The 24,482-nt window shown below is 35.9% G+C and overlaps 2 protein-coding genes across 2 annotated transcripts in view; one reads left to right on the top strand and one right to left on the bottom strand.

Moving 5' to 3' along the window:
* Positions 1–24,482, top strand: part of LOC138127231 (delta(3,5)-Delta(2,4)-dienoyl-CoA isomerase, mitochondrial) — a 108,181-nt gene that overhangs the window by 27,516 nt on the left and 56,183 nt on the right. The window lies entirely within an intron of this gene.
* On the bottom strand, positions 2,000–17,031 carry Prp8 (pre-mRNA processing factor 8). Its single transcript, XM_069043042.1, has 26 exons — positions 16,876–17,031; positions 16,603–16,793; positions 16,382–16,550; positions 15,454–16,047; positions 15,273–15,398; positions 14,682–14,935; positions 14,248–14,628; positions 13,968–14,194; positions 13,587–13,913; positions 11,858–12,064; positions 10,196–11,106; positions 9,828–9,974; positions 9,626–9,776; positions 9,396–9,572; positions 9,111–9,347; positions 8,870–9,060; positions 8,679–8,814; positions 8,457–8,626; positions 8,128–8,404; positions 7,918–8,078; positions 7,676–7,867; positions 7,257–7,623; positions 6,916–7,203; positions 6,668–6,861; positions 5,747–6,612; positions 2,000–2,232 (listed from the first exon to the last, which is right to left on the bottom strand). Exons 2-26 carry the CDS (start codon positions 16,790–16,792, stop codon positions 2,078–2,080), a joined length of 7,095 nt encoding a protein of 2,364 aa, XP_068899143.1. The 5' UTR covers position 16,793; positions 16,876–17,031; the 3' UTR covers positions 2,000–2,077.

Genomic DNA, 24,482 nt, shown 5'->3' on the forward strand with positions numbered 1-24,482 from the left:
ACAAAACAAAAAAGGTAATAAAATGGTTAAAAAGCACTACATTTTTATTACATTGTTTAAAACCCAGCATCTGGGCCAAAACCACTCTCATCCATCGTTTCTCGATTTAGTTTAGTTTACCTAGCCTAGGGCCAGTTTATTGAAGCGAAATTAAGTTAATCGTAATCAAATGCGAGATTAACTGATCTCATGATCAGATTGAACCAATCGAAGTTTCGGATTTATGGGTTAATCATCATATAAAAATACATTGAAATTTAAGTCAAATTGAATATTTAATTTTCTTTCTATAAACTGGCCCTTAACCTATTACGTGAATAAAATTATAGTAATTATTACGTGGTTTTTACGTGACGTGTTATCTGGTTGGAGCTAGTAATGGGCAAATTTGTATAAAAAGATCGATTCAATGAATCGATTAATTTCGAAATGACCGATTCGATGAATCGGAATATCGATTCCGTAATAATAATTAATAACGGCTTAAGCACTTTTTTTTTACTTTCCAACACATTTTTTTTGTAAATATGTAACTGGAAAGTGAAAAGTGATACAAGTTGCTATTTCTTTTTCCGTCATATTGGTGCGCGGAATCACACTTCGATTTTTGAAATTAGGGAATATTATTTTATAACAGTTCCTTTTTGTGTATTATGTTAACAACACTGGACATTTTGCATCGTTGCCACACTTCGCCACTGAAGTAAGATTTCGCATACGCAGTCAGTTACGATTCGAATGAGATGCAATTCGAGAATAACGAAGATAGTTGCGATGCGCAAATTCTTACACGCATTATATTCTATTCGCAAGTTTACGAGTGCTTTCGAGAATCGCACCCCAGGTCTCGCAACGTGCCGCTTTCTGTACATTGCCAGCATACGCAGTGCTCCCTCCATATCCCTCTACGGTATACCATAGATAACCACGGTATACTCCATACTCTGATAGATTGTACGTTTTTTGAGACAGACAAGCAAACAAGTGTGGCGGGAATTAATCTGCAAGGCTGCAACGGTTTTCTACATAAAGTGAAACAATTGAGATGGAGAGTTTAGTATTTTTCACTGCGTTATGTTTTGGAACTAGAATTTAAAAACGTGCAATCTATCAGCGTACGGACACTACACTTTTGTCGCCTTGTATGAGTTGTTGAGTTTGACCAGAGACCATTATCGTTTTATGTGAACCTACTTCAGCAACTAATTTTAAAATAAAGGGTCCCTGTTGCGTTCCCAAATGCCAATTTTTCAAACATTTGTTGGAACAGTGTATTTTAGTGCTTTTAGTGAATGATGAGTGATGACGAATTGGGAAAACAAACTCTAAAAAAAATTTGGTTTATCGACGAAAAAAAAACATCGCGTTAATTATTAAAATTTTTCCAGGATGTATCCTTCTACCGGGTGATCAAGAAGGACTGTTTAAGTTGGCAGTACAATTAAGAAATTTTTTAAATTCGGTTATTTATAACACTGCAACTGGATATGTTTTGTTGGTTTATTTGACAATTATCTGATATAGGTATAGCATTAACAACGACAAGCCACCAACAACCGGAAGTTACTCCTGTTATACGATTTAAAATACGATCCAGTGTCACCAACTTAAACAGTCCTTCTTGATCACCCGTATAATACAGAATCTGTTTGAAACGTACTCCACAAATATTTATTTTATTTTACTGAAGATGCGTCTAAAACATTGCCTACCTTTACATCCTTCTAACATTGACATTGTAGTTTGTGAAGGCCTTAAATCTTGCCATAATGCTTCATTGCTTTTGTGATAGTCGACGTTGTGATGTTTACAGCAGCAACTGCCAACTGCACTAGATGGCGGCTGGATTTTAGAGGCTGAATTGTTTGTTACTTCTTAGTTCGTCAAGAGTAACTTCGTTTTATTTTCCTGAGTTCCGAGTGTATACAATCAGTATAACACCCATGGGCGAAATATCGTAACATATCGACGGAAAGGATGACACAATAATCTATACACGTACACCTACAAACATTTATTTGGTAAAATATTTACAAATCGAAGTGTAAGAAATTTAAACAATAAATGAAAAACCATTTCAGGCAAAAGCATCATCTCTGTCAGCTCCGGCACCATCACCATCTTCCAGTGACGAAAAATTAAGGAAATGCGCTGGTCTGTGAATTTCGTGGTAAAATTCCTTAGGATTGGCCAACTGTAGTTCGTACTTCATGCTAGGATCGTGTCGTACACCTGTATAGAACATTTGCAAATATTATTGCTACTTTAATTTCATTGCTAATAATAATTCGTGGCATTTTTACGCAAATATTAATTCGTCAGTAATTTATTGACAAATATAGTTATTAACGTCATAAGGCCGATATGTAGCAAATAACCGGCAAGAATGAAGTTTGTAAAATCGAGGCGCAGCCGAGATTTTATTATCAATCGAGTCTGTTATTTGCGTATCGGCCGAATATCGTTCAGTACTTTTCATTATACCAATAATACTTAACATTTAACGATGGTTTATTGGTAAGACTGACATTTCTCTTTACTTCAAATTAAATTTACTTGTCATCTGTGCCGTAACCGTAGCAACGGTAGCAAAAAATAACCGCCTTGACCTGTTAAATTTTAATAACGGCCTAGTCTGTTAGGGGTGTCATATTAATCAATAATTGAGTACTGTTAAATCCTGATTACAGTATGGTATAATGAAAACGTTTTAACAGATTTGATCAAACAGTACGTTTTAAAGTCGCGTAACTATGATCGCGGGAAATTCAGCAACATGTTAAACACCGTTCACATTGTTTAGGCATAATAGGAGGCCATGATTTCTTTTTTTTTGACGTTGCGCACACTGTTTGATTTCCAGCAACAAAGTGCCTGACATGCAGACCTATCAAAATGTACGTTACTTACTATCGCTGGCCAAAAAAAAAACTCGTACACAGATGATAGAACAACAGATGCAAAAATTAAAAATTTCAGTTGTGTACAGTACCGACCGGGAAAATGGGAATCTGGTTTCTTGACTTAAATAACTTTGGGCTGTATTTAAATAAAACTGTAAGGGTTATCATTATTAAGATTTACGACAGGTACAAATTTTTGCCTGCCAACACCTGTATACAGTGTGGAAACTTTAACTGGAATAAAATTCATAACAGGGACATTGGCGATTTTTGTCAAAAACCCCGAAAAAGTCGATTTTCGTTTTTCCTTGCCCACATTTTGGTGCATATGGTTTTTGCATGTCATCTCCCGGAAGTGTGCAACGACCCCTAACTTTTTTTTTTCAAATGTAAGGGTATGCCAAGTGACACCTCGTTTGAAAGGCCACTTACTCTCGTGTCAAAAATAAATTACTCCCTAGAATTCGAACTTTTAGGGAAATAACGTTTTTCATGTTGTGTGTAACGAGAATTTTCAAAAGTAATTTTGAATGCCTAAGGTTGGTTACTTTGAATTGAGAGATTAAATCCAAATAAATATGCCGCCAGTAACCAAAATTGATTGTGAAACGAAAAATCATCTATCACTTACAGAGAAATTACTCATTTGTTACAATTAACTTGCTGCCTTACATTTTTGGGATATCTTTTGTTTGTTACCAGAAACCACATAGCCTCCAACCTGACCAAATTTATGGAAACCTAGTAACGAATATCCCTAAATCGTAGGGAGGAGTAATTTATTTTTGACACGAGAGTAGCAAGGAATACAACGCATTATTTGTTTCCTGGATATTTTCAAAGTCTACGTGCTAAAAAATGAAAACCAATTTTATAAGCTGAATTCTATTTAATGCAACAAATGTTCAAAATGGGCACCGTTTCTTTCTTGGCAAATTGCAAATCCATAATAAGATGCTTCCCTTACGTCTTGTAACATTTCCGGTGTGATTTGCCTAATTTCATGCCTAATACGTTGCTTAAGGTCTTCAATATTATTCGGTTTTAAGGATGAAATTAGGCAAATCACAACGGAAATGTTACAAAACGTAACAGATGCATATTACTAACGATTTGTTAAATAGCCAACAAACAAACGGTGCCCATTTTGAACATTTGTTGCATTAAATAGTATGTATTCAACTTATAAAACTGGTTTTTATACTTGCATACCCTTCCATTTGAAATAAAAAGGTAGGGGTGGTTACGCACTTCCGGAAGGAGATTATGCAAAAACCATATGCGCCAAAATGTGGGCAAGAAAAAACAAAAACCGACCTGTTTCCGGATTTTTTAGAAAAATCACCTATAATCTGTTTCAAAATCAAAAATCCACCACCTGTTGAATTATGTTGGCAGAAAAAAACAAATCCCTAGAATAAGTTTCATTTTTCTGGGTTGGCCCAACCTTCCGCCAAAATTTGACCTTCAGTGTGTCACAAATATCAAATTATAAAAATGCCTCAAAAAAGAAGGAATCTTTTAACCGCTAAATTCAAGCGAGCGTTCATTAAGTGCTTCGAAGAATTTAAAATACACGAGGAACTACTACCAAAACGACTGTCAACAGTTTCATAACCCCACGTTTTTCTGACACTTTCAAACACACTAAAAACAAAAGTTGGCGACGTTGTCGGTTGTATTTTCGAGGTAGAATGCAGTGTTGGTGGATTTTTGATTTTGAAACAAATTATATGTCCAAGTAATGAATTAATTTTATTCCGGTTAAAGTTTCCACACTGTATATCTACCTGATAAAAGAGCGACTGTTTTTTTACAACAGAAAAGTGCCTATCGACCGCTCAAGTTCATAGTTATTTAAGTCAAGAAGCCAGATTCCCATTTTCCCCGGCCGGTACTATTGGCTGATTCAAAATAATTGTGGATAAGTATGGCAACTATGTACGAAAATTTATGTGGCAACTGTGTAGGTAGGAGTTGACATTTCCTTGACAGGTCATAGTCGCGCAATTTTGAAAATTGTCAAGTCAACGTGCAATGGTATAAAAAAAAAACAGAATGTGTCGTAAAGACGCACGATAGAAGTGAAACTTTTGTATTACAGGGAAACATTGTAATTATTCATCAATCATTTTTAAATAGCATATTCACAACAAAATTGTATATTTTAATGAAGAAAATAAATTATAAACAACGATAACACTAAACAATATCGAAATGCGTAACTCATTGTTCATTTTTAAGCCTCCAAATCAAAGAGAGAACATTATCGATAAATGCCGTGAGTGTGACAAAGACAGAGACCATGCTCCCACTCGACCCAATAGTGTTTACCCCCACCACTTTTCGTCACACAAAAAGGTTTGCCGATCAGAATTTCAAGACCCTCCCATAAAAAGTTTCACTTTAAAAATCAAATGCACGCTCATGAAATGTCATACAAATGTCAGCTCTACCCCACCCACACAGTTGCCACATAAATTTTCGTACATAGTTGCCATACTTATCCACAATCATTTTGAATCACCCAATATTTACATAAAATGCATTCACGTTGTTTTGGCATAATGGGAGGCCATGGAAATTTTGCATTAATTTGGTAGTAAAGTTGTCTGTTGAATTAGGTTATGTTCTTCTAAGTTTGAGGTTATAAATAGCGCCAATGCTAGTGCATTGTTATCAGTTTTACTAGTTTGCAATAGAAGAAGACTCAAACATTGTGCGAAATTCAGCAACATGAACAACGTGAATGGTGTTTATTAATTATTTTATGTGCGGAATTGCATAAATTACTTAGAACGTATCTATTTTTTTTATGTTATAAATAAAATAAATTAACTCACCCATAAAGTTATAATTCCAAGATCCTTGAGCGGGAACCATGAAAAATCCAAGAAAACGATCAGACAATAACATCTGTACTTTTTCATAGTGACTTGGTAGATACCCTTTGGGATTATTCCCTTTATCTGTGTTCGCTCTGCCCCACTCATATCCCGAAGGCGTCAACTTGTAAGCCGTGAGCGAACATGATCCTGGAGTGAACGAGCACGTAATTATAACAGTTTTTTCTCCGTCCCAAGCTGGGTTGTCGGCCATCAACTTAGCGTGAGTCGTGATATCTTGCGGCGACAATTGAGGCAATTCGTTAGGCTGCGTGTGAATCCATCCCAGAGGCTCCATATCTTTCAAGAACGAATGATTCGGAGGCGTATTCGGTATGTGTACGGTTTGATGAGTGCCCCACTGCGGCGGCAACACCAAACAACGCAGCTCTTTAACTTGGGGATTATCGGGTGGACTTACGCCGTACAAGAAAGCGCAAATTTGTGCTCGCAAATCTGAGATCGTGACGAATTTTTTAAGAACATTCTTTGGTAAAATGTATGTGTATCCCGTTTCTTTGATGTCGTCTGAACTGACATAAATGTGGTTGGTTCTGAGGTGAAGATTCGTCGCGGAAATAGCCCTAACTCTCCATTCCGTTTTCGAACTGAACGTCTGAGTTTCGTAGTTACTTGTGGTGCTCGTGATGATTTCGTCTCCGTGTTTGTTAACCGTTCTTGTGGTGGTAGCAGTGAGCTGCGACTGCTCCTTGGTTTGTTTCTCGATTTCGGCTATTTGCTGTCTTTGAGCCGATGGTGCGCTGATTTCCATACCAAGTATAATATCACGGATCTCGCTTTGAGTTAACGACGCGACGTTAACGCTGAAACAAAAATATTCAATAACAAACAATTTCTTCAAGAAGTGCGACCACCCACTTGTTCTTTTTCCCGTAATCTGCGAGGATAAGGTCTTTTAGTTGAACTTCAACCTTAATCCATTCATCATCAGAAAGAGTCGGCCAAATGTGGTGAGGTTCAGTGATGGTCGTTTTATCTGGTTTTAAAATCACTTTTGTACGTTCCGTGTTGACGTGCAAGGCTCTCAAGATTAAAATAAGACGTGAAAATGCCTGTCAATGAAAAATATTACTACTTGGAAAAAAGCAGTCAAAACCTCGACTCACAGTATATGACGAAATAGTTTTCAACCAATCATCGTACAAGTTGAAAAGGACCATTTGTGGTTCGGTAGCTTTCAAAATCAAATCTCCAAATTTCTCGATCTTGAGACACGCCTGGAACGGCAACTGTAATTCAGATCCTTTGATTACAATGTTGGGGAAATCAAGAAGATGGACTTCGAGTGGATCTAACATGCCCTTTCTTGTTACGATAATCTGTTTGGGCTGTTCTTCAACAGGTAATGAACGAATTAGTGCAGCAACTTCTTCAGCAGTTTTCCATTTGGCTAACTGAAAAATTCAACAACTTTATAGTGAATCAACGTATTTACAAACAAGCGTACTTGGCCTAAACGTTTCTGACCAGCCCACACTGAAGTGTGAATTATCTTCAAGAACAACTGACCAGTCCTAGGATTGAATATGAAGATAGCACCGTTGATCGGTTTTGTTGTCAAGTTACCCTCAAACGTCTTGTGAATTGTAACTCTGTACACGTTGGTGTCGTCAACAAACCAAATTATTTGATTAGAGAACAATTCTCCGTAGTTCTGACTGGACAAGTAAGGCTCAGTCGGTTCGCTAGAATATAACTGCAAGGCTTTTCTTATACGCTCCCTCAAGACGTACAGAGCGGGGTTGGCCTTCATTATTTTAGCCATTGCTTGTTGAATCAGAGGTTTACAACCTGGGAACCAGTTTCCGTATGCACTAAAATACAACTTTCGAATTTTCTAAACGTGGAATCTTAAACAAGAATCACCTGTGAAGATTGTAAGCCAGATCGATGGCGATCAAGACTCCTGTCGGAGACGGGTAGATTGACATGTTGTCAGTCGTGTAGTCCAAGAATTTCGCTCTGGCGTATCGCTCTATATCGTGAGAGTCGTAGTCGCCCCATCTAAGTTGAACATCAATCCAATATTTCTGAGTGGTTGTGTTATCCATCGTATCTCTGCAAAAACGTTCGTCAATAAAAACAATTTGTCTACTTTCGTCAATTACTTTGTGTCAGCCAGCAACGACGGTCTTGACACGTTCCACTTGTACGCTGAGAACAATAAAATATCAGCGCAAGAAGAATTCATTTTGTACGATTTCCTTGGATGAATAGTTTCTTTCTGCACAGTTTCAATTTCTAGGGCATCCAGTTCTTGATCAAACACCTAAAAATCGTCGTTTTGGCAAATTCAACAGCTTAACTCGAATACTTACTTGACAAAGATCCATCACTATCGACTCGTGAACTTTTTGCCACAAGTGAGCACGGAAAATCTGAATCAACGAAATCTTCAATGTGGGAATTTTACCGTGCATAAAAATACCAGTCAAATCGAGCTGCACTTGGAAACCAACGTAAACGTTAGCTCTGTTAATGGTGGGCGACCACCACAGAGTAAAACGACGATTTGGAATTTGATTCAAACCAGACCTCTGGGCATTGGTCAACTTCTTGTATTTCATGGACTCTTCAAAGCCTGAGGCTTTTTCCCTGTTTTTTTTTAATATTAGACAAATTCTACGAACAAAATGACAAATCTTACCAGAAAAGACCTTCCCACGTCGGGAAGTAGGTGCCCTTGAATAAGGTGTGTTCCAAGATGCCTTCCACACCACCAAGAGCTTGAATCATGTCGGTACGGTAGTTGTTCAAGTTCCACAGTTTGCCATCGTGGCGCTGGTGAGTCCACCAGAAAGGATTTTGTTTCAGAACCTAAAACAACAACCTTATTATATCGACGTTTCCAACAAACAATAAAACGAACTTGATATTGTTTAAATTCCGTTCTGATTCTCCAGCCTTTATCGTAAGCTAGCGTGTGTCGATCTTTCTGGAACAAAGTGTTGATTCTAGGAATACCTCGATCCCAGGAGTCTTCCAAATCTTCCAAAGTGAGGCGCCTGACGAAAAACCACACTTTACAAACACGAAAACATCACATTAAAAAATCTATACCTATTTTGCGCATTAGCTTCTTGTCGTTTGAGGGAGTATTCGGCCCAAACTCTTTGCGAGTCAATAAATTCTGACTCCCACGGTTGAATGTATCGGTACAAGTTGGGAATAAGTTGATCTTCGTCGTGGCTCATACCGGAACGGAAGTGAGTGATTCCCACATCAGTTTGTTTAGACCACCTCAGATCAGACTAAAAATACGGTTAAAATGCAAAAATAACGATCGTTATTAATGTGTTACCTGTGGAATTAACACGTGACCCATGGAGAGCATACCGAGTCCACCCAACTCTTTTGGCGTGTAAAACACAACAGGTGGAAACCTGCTTGGCATTTTTGAATTCAAACCGATTTTGATACGAGTCTGGATTTTATTTTCACACTTGACAAGCAAATCTAGGAGTTCTTGTGTGTTTACAACTGCCTCTCTGAAGTACGTCATTAATCCAATTAATGCAGTGTTCCACTTATTGACAATCTAAAAAAAGAATCTTCAGAGAATCGTACATCGGGAAACGTTCACTACCTTTGTAAATGTCGTGGAACCTGAAGCCATCAGAATTTGTCTCACTCTGTTATGGAAACGACTCATTGATTCGTCGTCTACTCTCAAAAAGCACTGAGCAGTTCTTTCTTTACTTCCCTCATGTTGTAAATTCCAAACGCCGTCGCGGTGCGTAAATTCTTCATGTTGGGTGCGGCACTGAATTTTTCATTTACAAAATAAATCTCTCAATAACTAATGCTAACACTCACCTTTGGCAAAATCCTGCATTCAAATCCACACATGTTAAAAAGAAGGTTGGGATTGTCTTTTGAATAAACACTCACAAAACTGTTTTCCCACTGAATGGTGGTCACTGATCTTGGCAGGCGATTTTTTATATCCCAAAACACAGCACGACCCCTAAAACATGACTTGTTACGATCGGAAACGAATATATTTCAACAAACTTACAAATTAACGTCGTGCTTCATTAGTCTCATTCTAGCATCTCGAGGCCAACATTTCTTATTGTTGTAACCAACAATATTTTCGTTATTAGGATCAGGATGTTCAGTCAGATATCTCTGAATTAATTCTCGAGCTTCTTCCGCGGAGAATCTACAAAAAACGATCTATTAATCTTGAATAAGATATTGTTTTCAATATTTCAGAATACACAAAAAGATTCAGAAACGCACTTATCCAACCGACACCGTATTGACCTACGTCAATGTAAGTGCCAGTTGCTGGCCTACAGGTTTGACCAGCTTCAGGACCCCTGCGCGACTCATCATAATCGATAAAGTAGTTAGGTTGTGTTAATTAATAAAAGCACTTGCCTGAAGAACATGTGAATTTTGTCGACGTATCGGCAATACAATCGTATAGGATGACACGTTTCTGTTAACACATCTTGGAAAGTAAGAAAATCGTTGGGCATTTGCGGAGGACCTGCCATTTCACTTGCCCTCTGCAAGCCGAGAACCAACAAATCCAACACCAATCCATAATACTGTGTGATAAACGAGGCAAACTGAAGGCCACGTATTATTCCGTAGCTGTTGGTATGGTTCATGTCCTTGTAATTGATGACGACATTGTTCTTCGCCGTCATGTAATCGGCGATGTTGTGATCAACAATCAATCGCAACAGTCGATTCAACAGCGTTAAATCAATCTTTTCGTACAACTTTTCAAATTTCGATTCCAACAATACGTTGCACTCGCCTTCGGCCACGTCCCAGACGTCCTGCAAGTTGTTAATTCCTTGACACCACTTGTAAACGAGCAGTGGTGGAGGTTCTGTGTCCGCCGGTTTGATCCACGGTGGAAACAGACGTCTTTTATCTGCTTCGTACCACAAGTACTGATCTAAGTAGGCGTCAGTTATCTTTTCCAAAGGTTCCACATCGTAAACTGGTATCAAGTGACTGTACAAGTCCATAAATTCGATTCCTACTTCTTTGAACGCTCTCTGCGTCAGTAAGTGACGTTTGATTCTGGACAACGCCTCGTGGGGATTGTCGTAGGCCTGTTCAATGAGACCCAATTCTTCTCTTTGACTCTGGTTAAGACGTGACTTTACACTGTAGGCTTCTTTCAAACGTTCGAGAGCCAAAATTAGAAGTTTGGTGTCGTGCTTGTATGACAAAGGAGGGAAAGGAATAGGGGCGAACCGTCTGGATTCGAGCCAGTGAACCGTTGTTGTGTATATCGCAACGGCTTCTTCAGGGCTAATGTAAGGACCATCCTACAAAAACAAAAAATAATTCGTAAGCACAACAGAGTACAACATTTAAATTTTATTTTATTTTTTTATCGTTGTATAAAACGCTAATATATATTTCCTACAAGCATGCGAGAAGTAGGCTTTCCCATTTCCGTACGGGAAGTAACTTATTACTGCACTAGTTGGATAATAATTACAAGCAATTTATAATTTAATAAATTCTAGGCAATTTTTTTTTTATATGACATTGGTTTACTTAAATACGATATGATCTACAAAAAAAGGGTTAATAAGATAATTCGCATTGAGCTCGTTTCGTAAACAACACGTTCGGTGTGCAGTAATGACTGGCTTTCCGAAACTTGTTGATACAGGTATTACGATACCAATTCGGTAAATGCCCTACGACAGGTCAAGAGAAAAACTCTGCGGGTCGAGTTTCTCCAATTTTAAAGATGTTATAAGCACTTGACGATCGAAATATAATAAACACCGTTACTCGAATTAATGTTAATTGCATTAACGCAAAAAAACCCTCGAAAATACCTCCCCTCACTCTTGATCATTTTAAAACTTATTTCCTGTTCATAACAGGACTTGTACCGTTATGATCTATAACTGTACTATTTTATTGTTTCGATGGCAACCGACCAAGATTTGATCAAGTTGTGTGGTCTAATTGTGTCTGTTAACGAGGCAGATAACAGGTAGATACCGCAACAATACCAACATCCAAACTTTATAATTTCCCAAAATGACAGTAACAAATTACCTTTAAGTAGTTGTGCTGGCGTTCTTGCTCTGCTTTCAAGTACAACCTTGTGAGCCGTCCTAAGTTCTTCTTACAGACTGTCTTATCAACAGTCGCGCCCCTTCTTATTCTTTCTCTGTTGTAATGTGCTGTATTCGTCCACCAATCAGCTTTCATTTTAACGTATCTCAAAATCATATTTTCAATGGGTATTGGCAACCCGGGGACCTAAAATTCAAAATCTACAAACAACTAGACATACGAATTGACATAATCAGAAGCGCTTTGTCCAATCAATGCCTTATTGATCTACATCAACATAAGCGTTGATTGTTAATCTATAAAAATCAATTCACGATGAACGTGGATAAGGGGTGGCTGTGATTTATTTTTATCATGTTGGATAAACCGACCCAATTTTATATTTTTTTCCTGTCAGAAAAATGACATGATTGTTCCGACATTCAAATTTGAACAATCTTGTCTAATTTAATTTGATTAAAAAATTATGGACAGAAAACGGATCTACAGTTTTCCATTAGGACCTATGTTATAAAGTAACGCTTAAGGTATAAGATTATATGGCAGCACTAAAATTATCCCAATAATGGAAACCAATATTGGCGTTAAGACGATTGTCTCGGCTCGTGCAGCTGCATCCCTTTTCCTTAGTTCAGGGCAGGGATTAAAAATTTATGATAGAACATGTTTTTCATGTTTATTGTAAATTTTGTTATTGTAACGAAATTCCCTTTAGTACTTTGTGTCTTGAAGACAGTAAAGATGATTTGTAATAGTATTGTATATTTAATAAATAAATATAATTTCATCGGTACGCATTTGTTTTGAGACCGGCTCTGGAATTCACAACAGAGAATTGCTTGAAGCATGATTTATGGTTGGGCTGACCGCCTACAGCAATTGCGACAAAAGGAACGTTTATCTCTGGCCAAATACTTTTAAAGGGCCATATAATCTTATACCTTAAGCGTTACTTTACATATAGCATTAATAAACCTTGCACATTTGTTTTTACAAATATTCAAGTTCGAATTTCAAAGACATTCATACTCAAATTGTGATTCAACGCGAAATACGTTAAGCTGGCAACGATGGTACCGTTTCCCATAGAACCGTTTCCGTCACATAAATGTAGAGGTAAAGTCAAAACGAAACATGACATCACGTGGTTTGCACAGAAGAATGTAGATCAGTTGAATCCAGCTTACGTATATGACAGTGGCGGAGTCAACAATTTTCTTTTGTTTACGCTATAGAGGGTGTTAGGAGAATGTTCTGAAGATGAAAATAGTTTTTAGTGTTCTATTAGAGGTTCTACTTACAACAAAAGTATATGACCTGACCTGACCTCGGTGTAGAATTTCCTTCATCAAATGAAGAAAATTGAGTTTTGGTTAAGTTTTTGCCCCTAAACTGACGACTGTATGATACGCACCTGTCAGCAGTAAATTGGAGAGCGCGCATCATAAGCTCCGCCCTGTCATGTTTCGTTTTGACTTTAGCTCTAACCTTAATAATCAACCTAACCTAACATGAAAGCTATCAGTTTCTGTTAGGGAATTTTATTTGTTCTGTAGCTACTACCAAAAATGTTACCAGATGCCATAGCCACCCATTATCCAGATTCATCGTGAATCGATTATACACCTCGATAACATTAAAGACCCATGTGCTTCTCATCATTTCAAATAATACTATCTACAAAAATGAAACATCAGCAAACACTCACTTTCCATGGAATGTTGGCCTTCCAACAACGCCACGCTTCCGATAGATGCTGTAATATGGTCCTGGCTTTGTTCTGTTTAATTCCTTCAGGCATCATGTCAACGATGTCGTGCATAACTGACGCTCTCAATTCAAGATCAAAATGCGATTCAACTCTTTGCTTTGTCACAGTCTTGGCGACACCTTTCGAGTGCCGACCTTCGAACTGACGGGACAGCAAATTACCGAGCCAGCGCTCGAGCAGAGGTGTTATTCCTCTCATAAAGAACAACCATACTCTCCATCCAGGAGCCCAACAACCACAGCCTGGACCTTTTCCAACCGGTCCCTTGAATCAATTCCCAATCAGTTTCAACCTAATTGAACAATCTGAATTACTTACAGTGTTAAAGCGATAGTAAACCAAGTGTTTTAAATCTTTACACATCCTAATTTGCCTCATTAATTTATATTTGTATCTGTACATTCCCGTCAACTGACCTACGTGGGCAAAAATATATTGCAACCCATCTGCTAACTGGAAGGCATCTACATTGTTCAATCGATATTGGACATGGGAGTCGATAATCAATTTGGTCAAACGTAGAATTTCTCTGCACAAGTGGAAAGCTGAAACGATACAATTGTTCAAAGACAAAACTACATTCAATCAAATTCCGTACCATTGCCGAATCTAGACTTCTTTCTTTCTTTTGTGGTCAACGTCTTGACGGGTTTCAAGTTGAAATTGTAATCCAAGTGAAGATAATTGAGATTTTTTCGGTGGATAAGCAAATTGAGCATATTGTAGCCCTGTCTGCACACTTGTAATCCCGCTTCCACCCAATCGAGAGTCGTAGTTTGGAAAAATTTCGTCGATTTGAACGAACGGAATAGGTATCGCTTTTTCTGCGCTTTCGGTGGACGATGTTTTAAGGCGTTGAGTACGTAATACTTCAGCAGTTTCTGATAACTGACTCTAACCTTGACAGGCTGGCCTGGGGGACAATGCTCCATGTACCAGGACTTAACAAGGGGAACGTCGATAGCCCTGCGGCATCGTCCTGCGAAATAATTTAATGCAATAACACGTTACAAAATTTTCCTCATTTATTACCGGAACGCATGTTGAATGGTCTGGGGGCCCATAATAACGCAATACCGTTCGCAGTATTATCGGTATACAATGGCGTTTCTTGCAGAAAAGGTTGTACAATTTCTGGCAAAACATATTCTTCATCGTCTTCAGGAAGAGGCTCCAAACTTTTAACTGCATGCCGGTGTGAAATTGGATTAATTAATGGATCAAAATAGAAAGCAGGCAAGTCTGGATCTTCCGTTTTGATGTAGACAACGTTTGGTGCGTGATACCTTCAAATTTTAAACTGTCTTACCAAAGTGACAAACTATTCTTTTTCAAGCGAAAACATTTTTTTAGTTTGGTATTATAACATATTTTCATTGATTATATCTTTGCAGGACGATAGATATAAACTCACTAACACTCCAACTTTCAAGAAAATTAAGATGGATTAAATTAAAAGTGTTTGTGATAAAACAGCATTTTCACACAGACTTGGTAGTGAAACGAATATCATATCACAAGTAATATTCCACATTGCTAGTGTATTCCCTCTGAGTCTTATGAGAGAACACAAAACAAATGTGGCAAACAGAATAAAAAAGTAGGTCAAATAAAGAGACATACCAAGATAAATGCACAAAATGTGGCATATTGTTGTACAAGTACGGAAACGCTATTCTATACTCTGTTCGGATGGGTTGCCTAATTATAATTTTGTTGATGTCATTAAATTCATTCCAATCTTCATCCCTGTAACAGTAGCGTAATTAAAATCAGCTACGATACAGTGAAAAAGAAGACTTACGCAGGATTCATGTCTTTGATTAGTGGTTCGAATTTGGGGCCTCCAGGTATGGCCATGTTAAGAGCTTTCGCGGTGAAAAAACTCTTAGTATCAAAGAGGTAAAAGTAATTATTGTCAACTAAATCAGTCAACAGTTGGTTGGCCAACCGGTACAAAGTGGCCATCATGGGTAACGTCAAGTTCCATTTTCTGTAAGTTGGTCCATTCACGTACTTTCCCCCCACTAAAGGTTTATGGTCGTAAAACCATTTAGCAACAGCGGCGTCTTCCTCAGCGTCGAGTTCTATCTGAATCGCTTCGAGCGGTTCAACATCTAAAACGTTGTCGGCGTAGTCTAATGGCGGTTCCTCATCATCAAATGGAGGAAATCGCATTCGCTTAAAATGACGTCGATCGCGTTTTTCTCGACGCATCATAATCCACATCGTACCCCATTGGGCAATGTAAATAGGTTCAATTACCCATGGTATTTCATTAACAAATGTGATTGCGCCTGTTATGTGGTATAAAACCTTAACGTCTCTGATTTGCTCCCAAGGCATTGGCATATTTTCAAGTAACTTCATTACAGCATGAGGCATGTATTTTAAAGCACTGTGAGAATAAAAATGTTCAGTAATCGTAATTTATGCAATAAGTGCATAAAGTAGTACTTTTTTCATGAATGGGAAGCTTGACCGCATGACCCGCAGGCGAGTGCGGCAATCCCACGAGCGAAAAAAAAAAGACACTTTATGCATGAGTTTCATACAATATTTTTCGAATGACTGTTAAAACATCTGTTTATGTTAATAGTGAAAAAGGGTAAAAAGCGTAAAAAAAATGTCCTATTTAACGATGAGACGTTTTAGGCATTACAAATAGTCTACTATAGCACACATTATTTAACAGTCATGCAAAAATTTATTATTGAATGAAATGATTTTACCCTAAATAAACGCGTTTATCGTGACGGTATTTACGACTGCTCATATCACCATGATCCCTTATAATTTTGCGTATATGCTCAGGAGGCATATCTTCTTTTTGGGCATCAACAAAACCCAACTTTCTTTTGTCAGCAAATCGCTTTGATTGTAACTGATGCCATTTTTGAGCTACAAATTTTGAGTTAATGCACGCATAAAAATAATTTAATAGAAATTTTACCTTTTTCTTGCAGTTTATCTTCAGTCATAACGTCCGATTTCGGATGAGGTGGTGGAATTTGTTGTTGTAAGGCATGAGCGTGGGCCTGAGCCGCAGCCGCTTGGGCTTGTGCATGGGCTGCGGCCAGGTGTTGTTGGGCCATCATTGTGGCCCATGGATTGGGCCCCAGTAAATACGGGGGCAAAGACATGCTGGAATTACGAAACTTCGGTATTAGATCCCATATTAAAACGATAACATTTTCATGCGTTTATTTGTAATTTCATCGCTTACCTAGGTGTAGTGTATCCACAACATTAAAGCTAAACACTACAAACACTTTTATTTAACAAAACTACGCGTTGCAACGTTTATGTTACGTTGAAAAGCCGCATCGCCATGTTTTACTTTGGTTTGCAGCATTGAAGCGCCGGATCAGTGGTGCCAACAAGCTCATTATTACAATTTAAATTTCCGCGGCAACTAAATGTAAAAGAAGTTGTATAACTGTAGAAAATACCTTAGTGACTAGATCACTTCTATGTATTTGGACTTCGGAAGATTTATTTATAACTACTTTTGCTCATATTTAATAAGTTTATTTATATGCCTATGAATAAAAATTAAAATGAATTAACTGTGACTTCTAATTGTGCTAAAAAAAGATAAACAGAAATATTCTGAAGAGAGCATGCGTTTTCAAAGGTTCATTTATAGATTTTAAAATTTTTAGAATTCTAAAAATACTGTTAACAAATTTGCAGGAAGTGAAACAAATTCTCAGTTAAGTTTTTCAACACAGAAAACATTATTTAGTAACAAAGTCGCTAGAATTTAATTTTGTTCTATTCTGAAAATTTTCCGATTTATTTATTGACAAATTGACAAGAACAGATTCATTTCAGATAAGATATTCAAACAAGTTGGAGCAAGTGCTGAAAAAGGGACAACCATCACTCTATTAATCGTTATGACTTATAGGTAAGTTAGTGGAAATTCCAATTGTTGCTTCTTCGTATTTCCTTTCTTTCAAAATGAAAGATTCGCTTCTGAATGGTCAATGGCTGAACGTAGACTACCATACGCTTCCCCTTAAAATTAAAGCATGATTGATTACTTAGATTCAATATTACTTTTGATTGCAGAAATTTTCATTACGCTCTTTGTATACAGAGGTTTGCACTAATGTCTCATCTTTTATGTGAAAGTGTTTAAAAAAGTATGCATTTTGTTGTAGAGGATAATAAGAGAAACCAGACTGTGGCGTCCTCGTGATTTGATAGTTTACTAGTTTAGTTAGTTTTTCATTTTAACTTGCCTTGGCGGTGTCTTAATTAAAGTTTCTGTAGTTTTACGGTATTATGAATATTAATAGATGACAGCATCGAATTTTTTTCAAAGTAAGAATGTACAGTTACAGTAACTCTTCACTCATACATATATCTACATATTACTCAATGACCAGCGGCTTGTCCGAGTAGACGTTAGAAAATCAGAGGACAGGGGATCAAGAATAACCACATCACTCCAAGATCGCTCTTTGAAGTTGCAAACACATAGATTGAGATTTGTAACAAGTTAATCCTTTCAACACTAGTTTTCACAGGCACATAATATGCAAATCAGCCAACATTTTATTCGAATAATCTGTTGACTGCAGCCCATTGCAGAGCTCGGTTTAAGTTTTCTTGAGGAAAGGTGAGCACACTATTCACAGATGACTCTAGATTTAGTCTCATTACCATCAAATAATGACAGACGAATGAGGATCTACATAATGTCAAAATGAGCGATATTCATGGTAGGTAGGTACAACATCGTGCGGACTGTTAGTTTTGGGAGAGGATCACTCATGGTTTAAACTTTAGAAATATGTACAATTGTACATAACTGTTAGTCATTGATCACATTAATCGCCGGACAGAAGGTTTCCTTCAACTTCAAGTTGTACCATTTTTGTTTTGTTTGGCTCAGGCTGTTCGTCAGCATAAGAAACTCACTGTAATGAACCGGTCTGCGAGAGGTCTTGACCTAAGCTCGTGTCTAAGCCTTATTGAATATCTGTGGGACAATATACACGTAAGTAGACAGATTAGAGTGCTGCTGAGTAATTATGCGTAATGAGCTGAGACAGAGATTGATTAAAATTTGAGAAGCTATTGATCAAAATTTAAAAAAATCATAGCACCAAAAAATAAAATCGAAGATTACCTATGTTTTCATATTTCCTTATTTGTATTTACTTTTATTTTGGGTAGTTTGGAAACTTCATTTATTTTTCTGTTTCGACATTTTTTATTGCATGTCTGCCAAAAACATAGGTATAGATTAAAAAAACTTATCTACGAATTTTTTGAACATAGGGGACTTTTAAGATGATTTAAGAGCGTGTAACGACTACACTCATGCACTCTGAAGAAAAACAAAGTTTTTTGCTGTTACTTAATGATCAGATATTCCATACGAAAATATGAGAGTTATAGATTATGTGGGCCAGATTTTAAACCACAGACTGATGCTAGATAGATATTGCAGATGTATCTTGTTTTTAATGTGTTTTACTTTATTCTGGGGTGGGCCAGAAGGACTCTGGAGTGGGCCGGGCCCACCTGCTCCCCCCCCCCCCCTTTGCTACGCCCTTGTCCATGGCAATCATTATCTAATGATTACCATGATGATCTAATGATTACCTATCTAGGTAATTCATGAAACATTATTATTCTTTAGAAACGAAGAAGCACCTCTAAAGCTGTGGATAGTTACGATGAAACGACTTATAAAGAGCCCTCAAATTAATTTGTAATCGAGTCATCCATGGATTTGAATCCGTATGTCTTTTTGATTGATATGCCCAGATATAACCTGTGTTTTAAGCTGTGTTTTTTGTTCAAGAAACGACATACGATTTCGGATTCATGGATAACTCGATTACAAATTAATTTGATCGCTCGATAGAACTACACGTATTGTATTTGCAGCTTCTGCTGTTTCAGTTTCGCAACAAAATATCAAAAACTCAAGTGGCTTTCTTCATAGCCCTGAATTGATTTGTCCGTTTGTGAAAACTGAAGACCGCACATGAATATCACAAAGTGGTAGAAAACGGCCATAATACAGACCAGGCTTGAAATTTATAATTAGAAGAATTGAAGAGAAAGTCACGAAAAGGAAAGTTTGTGGAGAAGAAACTAAAAATTGATAATTAAAGTTGACTTAGAAACTGAAGAAATTTGCGAAAAAGAAAAACTACAGGAAGAAAAATATTATAATATTGTGACCTGAAAATGAATAAGGAAATAGTGGTTGTAACGAGGATTTATGTTCCACATTCACTTGAAGGTCTGTAAAATGATTAGCTAGAATGCAGCGGTGAAGCTCTACAATCTATTTAAAAAAATGTGATAATTAACAGTTAATTTAATAAATAAGTTTATAAACTAAAATACCGACACGAGAATGAATTTTGTGTAAATTAATTTAATGTGAAATGTCCTTGTTGTAATTTAATGGTCGTCTAATTGAAAATAGCAACAGTGTACCTACTCACAATCCTGACAATATAATTTATTGTTGTAATACTCCTGGACATTTTACATTATAGCTCATACATGGCCTAAGTACCAACACTTAAGAAGCGAAAAATAACTTTTTAGAAAAAACAAAGTTATCGACAATAAAGTTTCTCTTTCATTGTATTTTACTTTACAAAAATTGGGTTTCTTTTCAAATATTTATTAAATAGCATTTAAGTAAGAATGTATTGCTACTAAAACGCAAATTAGATAGTGCGACAACATTTGTCATATTTTCACTTTTCTTTAATAATAATATACTTCGTCCAGCGAGAGATTGGGAGATTTTAAATTGTGTTAAATTAACCCAACACTACAAAATGCACTAGAATACATTAACCAGGAGGAGAGAAATTCTACTTCAGTTCGAGAGTCAATAATGACGCCTTCTGAGATTAGTAGTGAAAAATGGTAGTTTATTTAACGAGTTTGTGTGTAAATTGGGCCTTTTTTGGTATGAGTGAGCCAGTTTAAAACGCGAGTGAAACGAGGCCCACAAGTGACAAAAAGGCCCAATTTACACACAAACGAATTGAATACAACGTTTTTTTGTTCGACGAGCCCCTTAAAGGCTCCAAATCGCTTAAAATCTTTAAAATTAGCTTGACGTTTCGTTTTGACAAGTTGTGACATTTATCAAAATCCGTTCACACAGGAGAAAATTCCCAAATTTTGACAGTGTCGAACAAAAATAGTTATTTATGATGTAAGTGGGGTAGATTGGGAAACGAGCGCAGCGAGTTGACCAACCCCACGAACAAAATAAAATCACTTTTAACACGTCCATCATACATCTATTTTTTTATACAACTGGTTTGCATTGCATTAAAAAACGCAGTCGTATTCTTGATGTTTATTTTAATTTCTGCGGTAAAAATCAGGTAGCTAGTCTTGTATTGACATTTGTTTATTAGAAACGTCAAAAAAGTTTTCATTCGTTTTGTAAAACACTTTCAATTCCACATTATTGCATTCGTAAACATGGAATGCAAAGAAAACGACGTTAACGATGCCGATATCGACGACAGATTTCCCGCAGATATTGAAGAAGCGGCAAATACAGCACTTTAACATTTATAAATAAATAAAAAATAAAGCCTCATAACATGAGTGAGAGTAGTATCGCTGATAGGTGGCGCTACCGGCTGTAGTAGTAGTGGATATCTGTCTACTAGTTTTCTAACGTTGCGAAGCTGGCGGCACATCCAAAATGTTTGTGGGTTTTCAACGCCAACTGCGATGGGACAATTATTTATAATGACCTGTATTACATTGAGTTTCACACCATATTCTATCATTTTCTGTATAATATTGCTATATTACAAATGTAAGAACTTCATAAATATTATTTTATTAAATTTCTGTTTGCAAATAAGTAAAATATTTAGCCATAATTAACAAAATAGTAGATATTTTATATTTGCTCTGATTACAATCGTTAAAATATGAATTTTTTGAATGGATCTTGGTACACCAAACTGTCTTTAATTTTGAGATTGTTAACCTCTTAATAGTGCGCGCAACATTATGTAGAAATAAATTTTTAAGTCTTATAAAATATAGATAAGGTTGTAATACAACTTTCTCGAACAATGTGAGTATAGTTCCAAGTTAAGAGGACCATTAAAAAAGTGTTTATCGATCCTCTCAAACTCTTCCGTATGTTGCAATCTGTCCGGATATCCCATCATACAACATTTGAATTTTAATGCAGGCAGTTTAAGAACCATTAATATTAGGTACCGCTTTCAACAAACGTAACTTGAGTATTGTTTCCTTAGATATATACGACGTGAAAATTTAAATCTTGCAATAAAATTTTACAACTCGTGACTATCCCAGTAATCAAGCTGACTTTCAAACATATTTTTTTTACAACTTTAACTGCAGACGCCCAAACAACGTGTATACAACTAAAGTTTTAATCAAACCGTGCTTACAAAAACTGAAATAACTGCGTTCATTTCTAAAAGTTGAAACTGTAAACGGCAGTGTTCAATGCCAAGCAAAAATATGTTAAAATGTTGCTTTAAAATTGCGCTAACTTACGAACAATGTTCTGTACACAGCTCAAAATTTTGAATGGTGTTATTGAAATCATTACAGTTGTTTGCTTACATATTTTGCACGTCAAAAAGTTTAAATAGAAAGTTATGAATTACTATTAGGTAATAATTACCTAAATTAATTTATTGTTGCGTACAATCTAAATTAAACACCGTAACATACATAATATGTGGGTGCAAATTACTAAATCATGCGTGTAAAATGTAAATTATGACAAATGAAAATTCATTCAGGCAGATGCTTAAAAAATATTCATATATTTTTCTATTTGTCAGAATTGGTTTGGAAGAATAAAATAAATCGTTTGTATCACAACAGCATTTTATAAAGTTGACGTGCACCCTTGAACTTTAATTGCCAATAGCAAGTTATTTGATAAGTTTCTCAAATTTTCATATTGGCTATGATTATGAAATAATTTATAATATCTTATCAATCAAAATTATAAATATAGAGTAAAAGTATAATATAAAAGTAATAGTAAATTTTCATCACGTGTTCTTTTAAAATTTTTGCCATAACTAGACAATTAAACGTGGAAGTTAATGCATAAAATGTGAAAAGTCAAGGTTCCTTCTAGTCATCTTTATAATATATTGCAGCCGTAGCTATTCTTCGCCCAAAATCTGAATAACTAATAACGGCTATAATATTGAAATTAGTAAATCCATAAATATTTTGGGATTATAATATTAAAACACATTAAAATGCCTAAGAAGTTATTCATCAACATCAAATGGGAAATTTTTTGACCATGACATTTTATACGTGAGGCGCATCCTATTGAAGCATTTATGAAAATCTTGCAGCAAATGACGATATCCTGCATTTAAACTGTTTCATAATAAGTTATTGCAGGTAGGTACTTCAACTGAAATCGCGTGACATTTCCATAAAAATATTTAAAACATAATTACCTATCTCAAATTAAGGACTGTGATTACTAAATTTTCAAATATGTATGTATTTACTTATGTATTTAGTTTAATTTTAACTTTAATACATACGCTTACTAAAACGTACTACTTCCCTACGTGACCTGTTTGTGATAGTATTGTCACGTGTTTTACCACGTTCTAAACATGTTTAGAAAATGAAGTCATAAACTTTTCATATCTTGTTCAAAAGAATTTAATAAAAATTATTCCAAATTATTATGTTATTGTCTGCGGTAGGTTAGGTAGGTACGTAGGTATATTAGTTCAACTTTCAACAATTCATTTAACAATTTATAATGTGAAATTAATTCGACAACTTTAAGTGTGGTCTGTTTTTAAAATATCATCATTACATATTATAACGGAAATATTTGTAAAGTACCTATCTATGTCTAATTGTTATTGTAATAAATTATAATTATTAAATTCAGAAATTCTATTCAGATGACACAATATTCGTAATAATGATCAAAAAATTAGTTTTTATACGTAAACAATAAGATATAAAACAAATGAAAGCTGTGATCCTTCCTTTCATAAAGGTGAAGGGTAAATGCAAATGTAAATAGAACAAATTTTTTTATCATAATTTCTATTGTTTTGTCGTTATACATTCGTTATTAAACGTTCAAAAATAACGTTTTAATTCTATTTACATTTATTGTAAAGAGCGATCAAATTACATAATTTGTAATCGAGTTATCCATGAATCCGAAATCGTATGTCGTTACTTGAACTCCACGCTCCAATAAACACAGCTTGAAACACAGGTTAGATCTTGACATATCAATGGCAAAAGACATACAGACTCAAATCCATGGATGACTCGATTACAAATTAATTTGATCGCTCGATATCTATAAAGTTTTTTTTATTATTTCAGATCTTGAAATTACATTATACTTATAACACAATTAAATTAAGTGTCGAAATGTTTATCACTTTTATGGATGTTGAAAATTGCCCCAAATCTTAATAGTTGAGGTAAGTATGTTAATTCGATTCAATTTTTGTTTTATGATTTGTGGAGAGTAAAACAAACATTTAAAAATATTTTCAGCAGGTAGAGCAAAATTATGTAATTTTTTTTAGAAAAAGTGAAAGTATTTCACTGTTTCAAAGATTTGTGAATTTTGTGCGTAATAGTCACACACAATAACACGTTCACGCAATTCGCATTACATGTATAGAATATAGTTGATTATAAAACGATAAGTTGGTATAACACTACCAACTAGAACATTAACATTTTTACTGACAAACTTTTGGCGGAGTAAATGTGGACATACTTACTGTTCTTGTTTCTTCTACCGTGATATAAGGT

The sequence above is a fragment of the Tenebrio molitor genome, chromosome 1, assembly GCF_963966145.1.
Source record: "Tenebrio molitor chromosome 1, icTenMoli1.1, whole genome shotgun sequence".
Taxonomy (NCBI): domain Eukaryota; kingdom Metazoa; phylum Arthropoda; class Insecta; order Coleoptera; family Tenebrionidae; genus Tenebrio; species Tenebrio molitor.

Bases quoted from the DNA above. Each gene is read 5' to 3' on its own strand.
- Prp8 (XM_069043042.1), bottom strand. From the start codon at position 16,792: ATGTCTTTGCCCCCGTATTTACTGGGGCCCAATCCATGGGCCACAATG. The intron at 9,975-10,195 runs GCAAGTGCTTTT...CGTTTTTTGTAG, and splicing joins AAAATTCACATGTTCTTCAG to ATTCTCCGCGGAAGAAGCTC. The intron at 2,233-5,746 runs GTGAGTTAATTT...TGTTCTATACAG, and splicing joins TTGGAATTATAACTTTATGG to GTGTACGACACGATCCTAGC.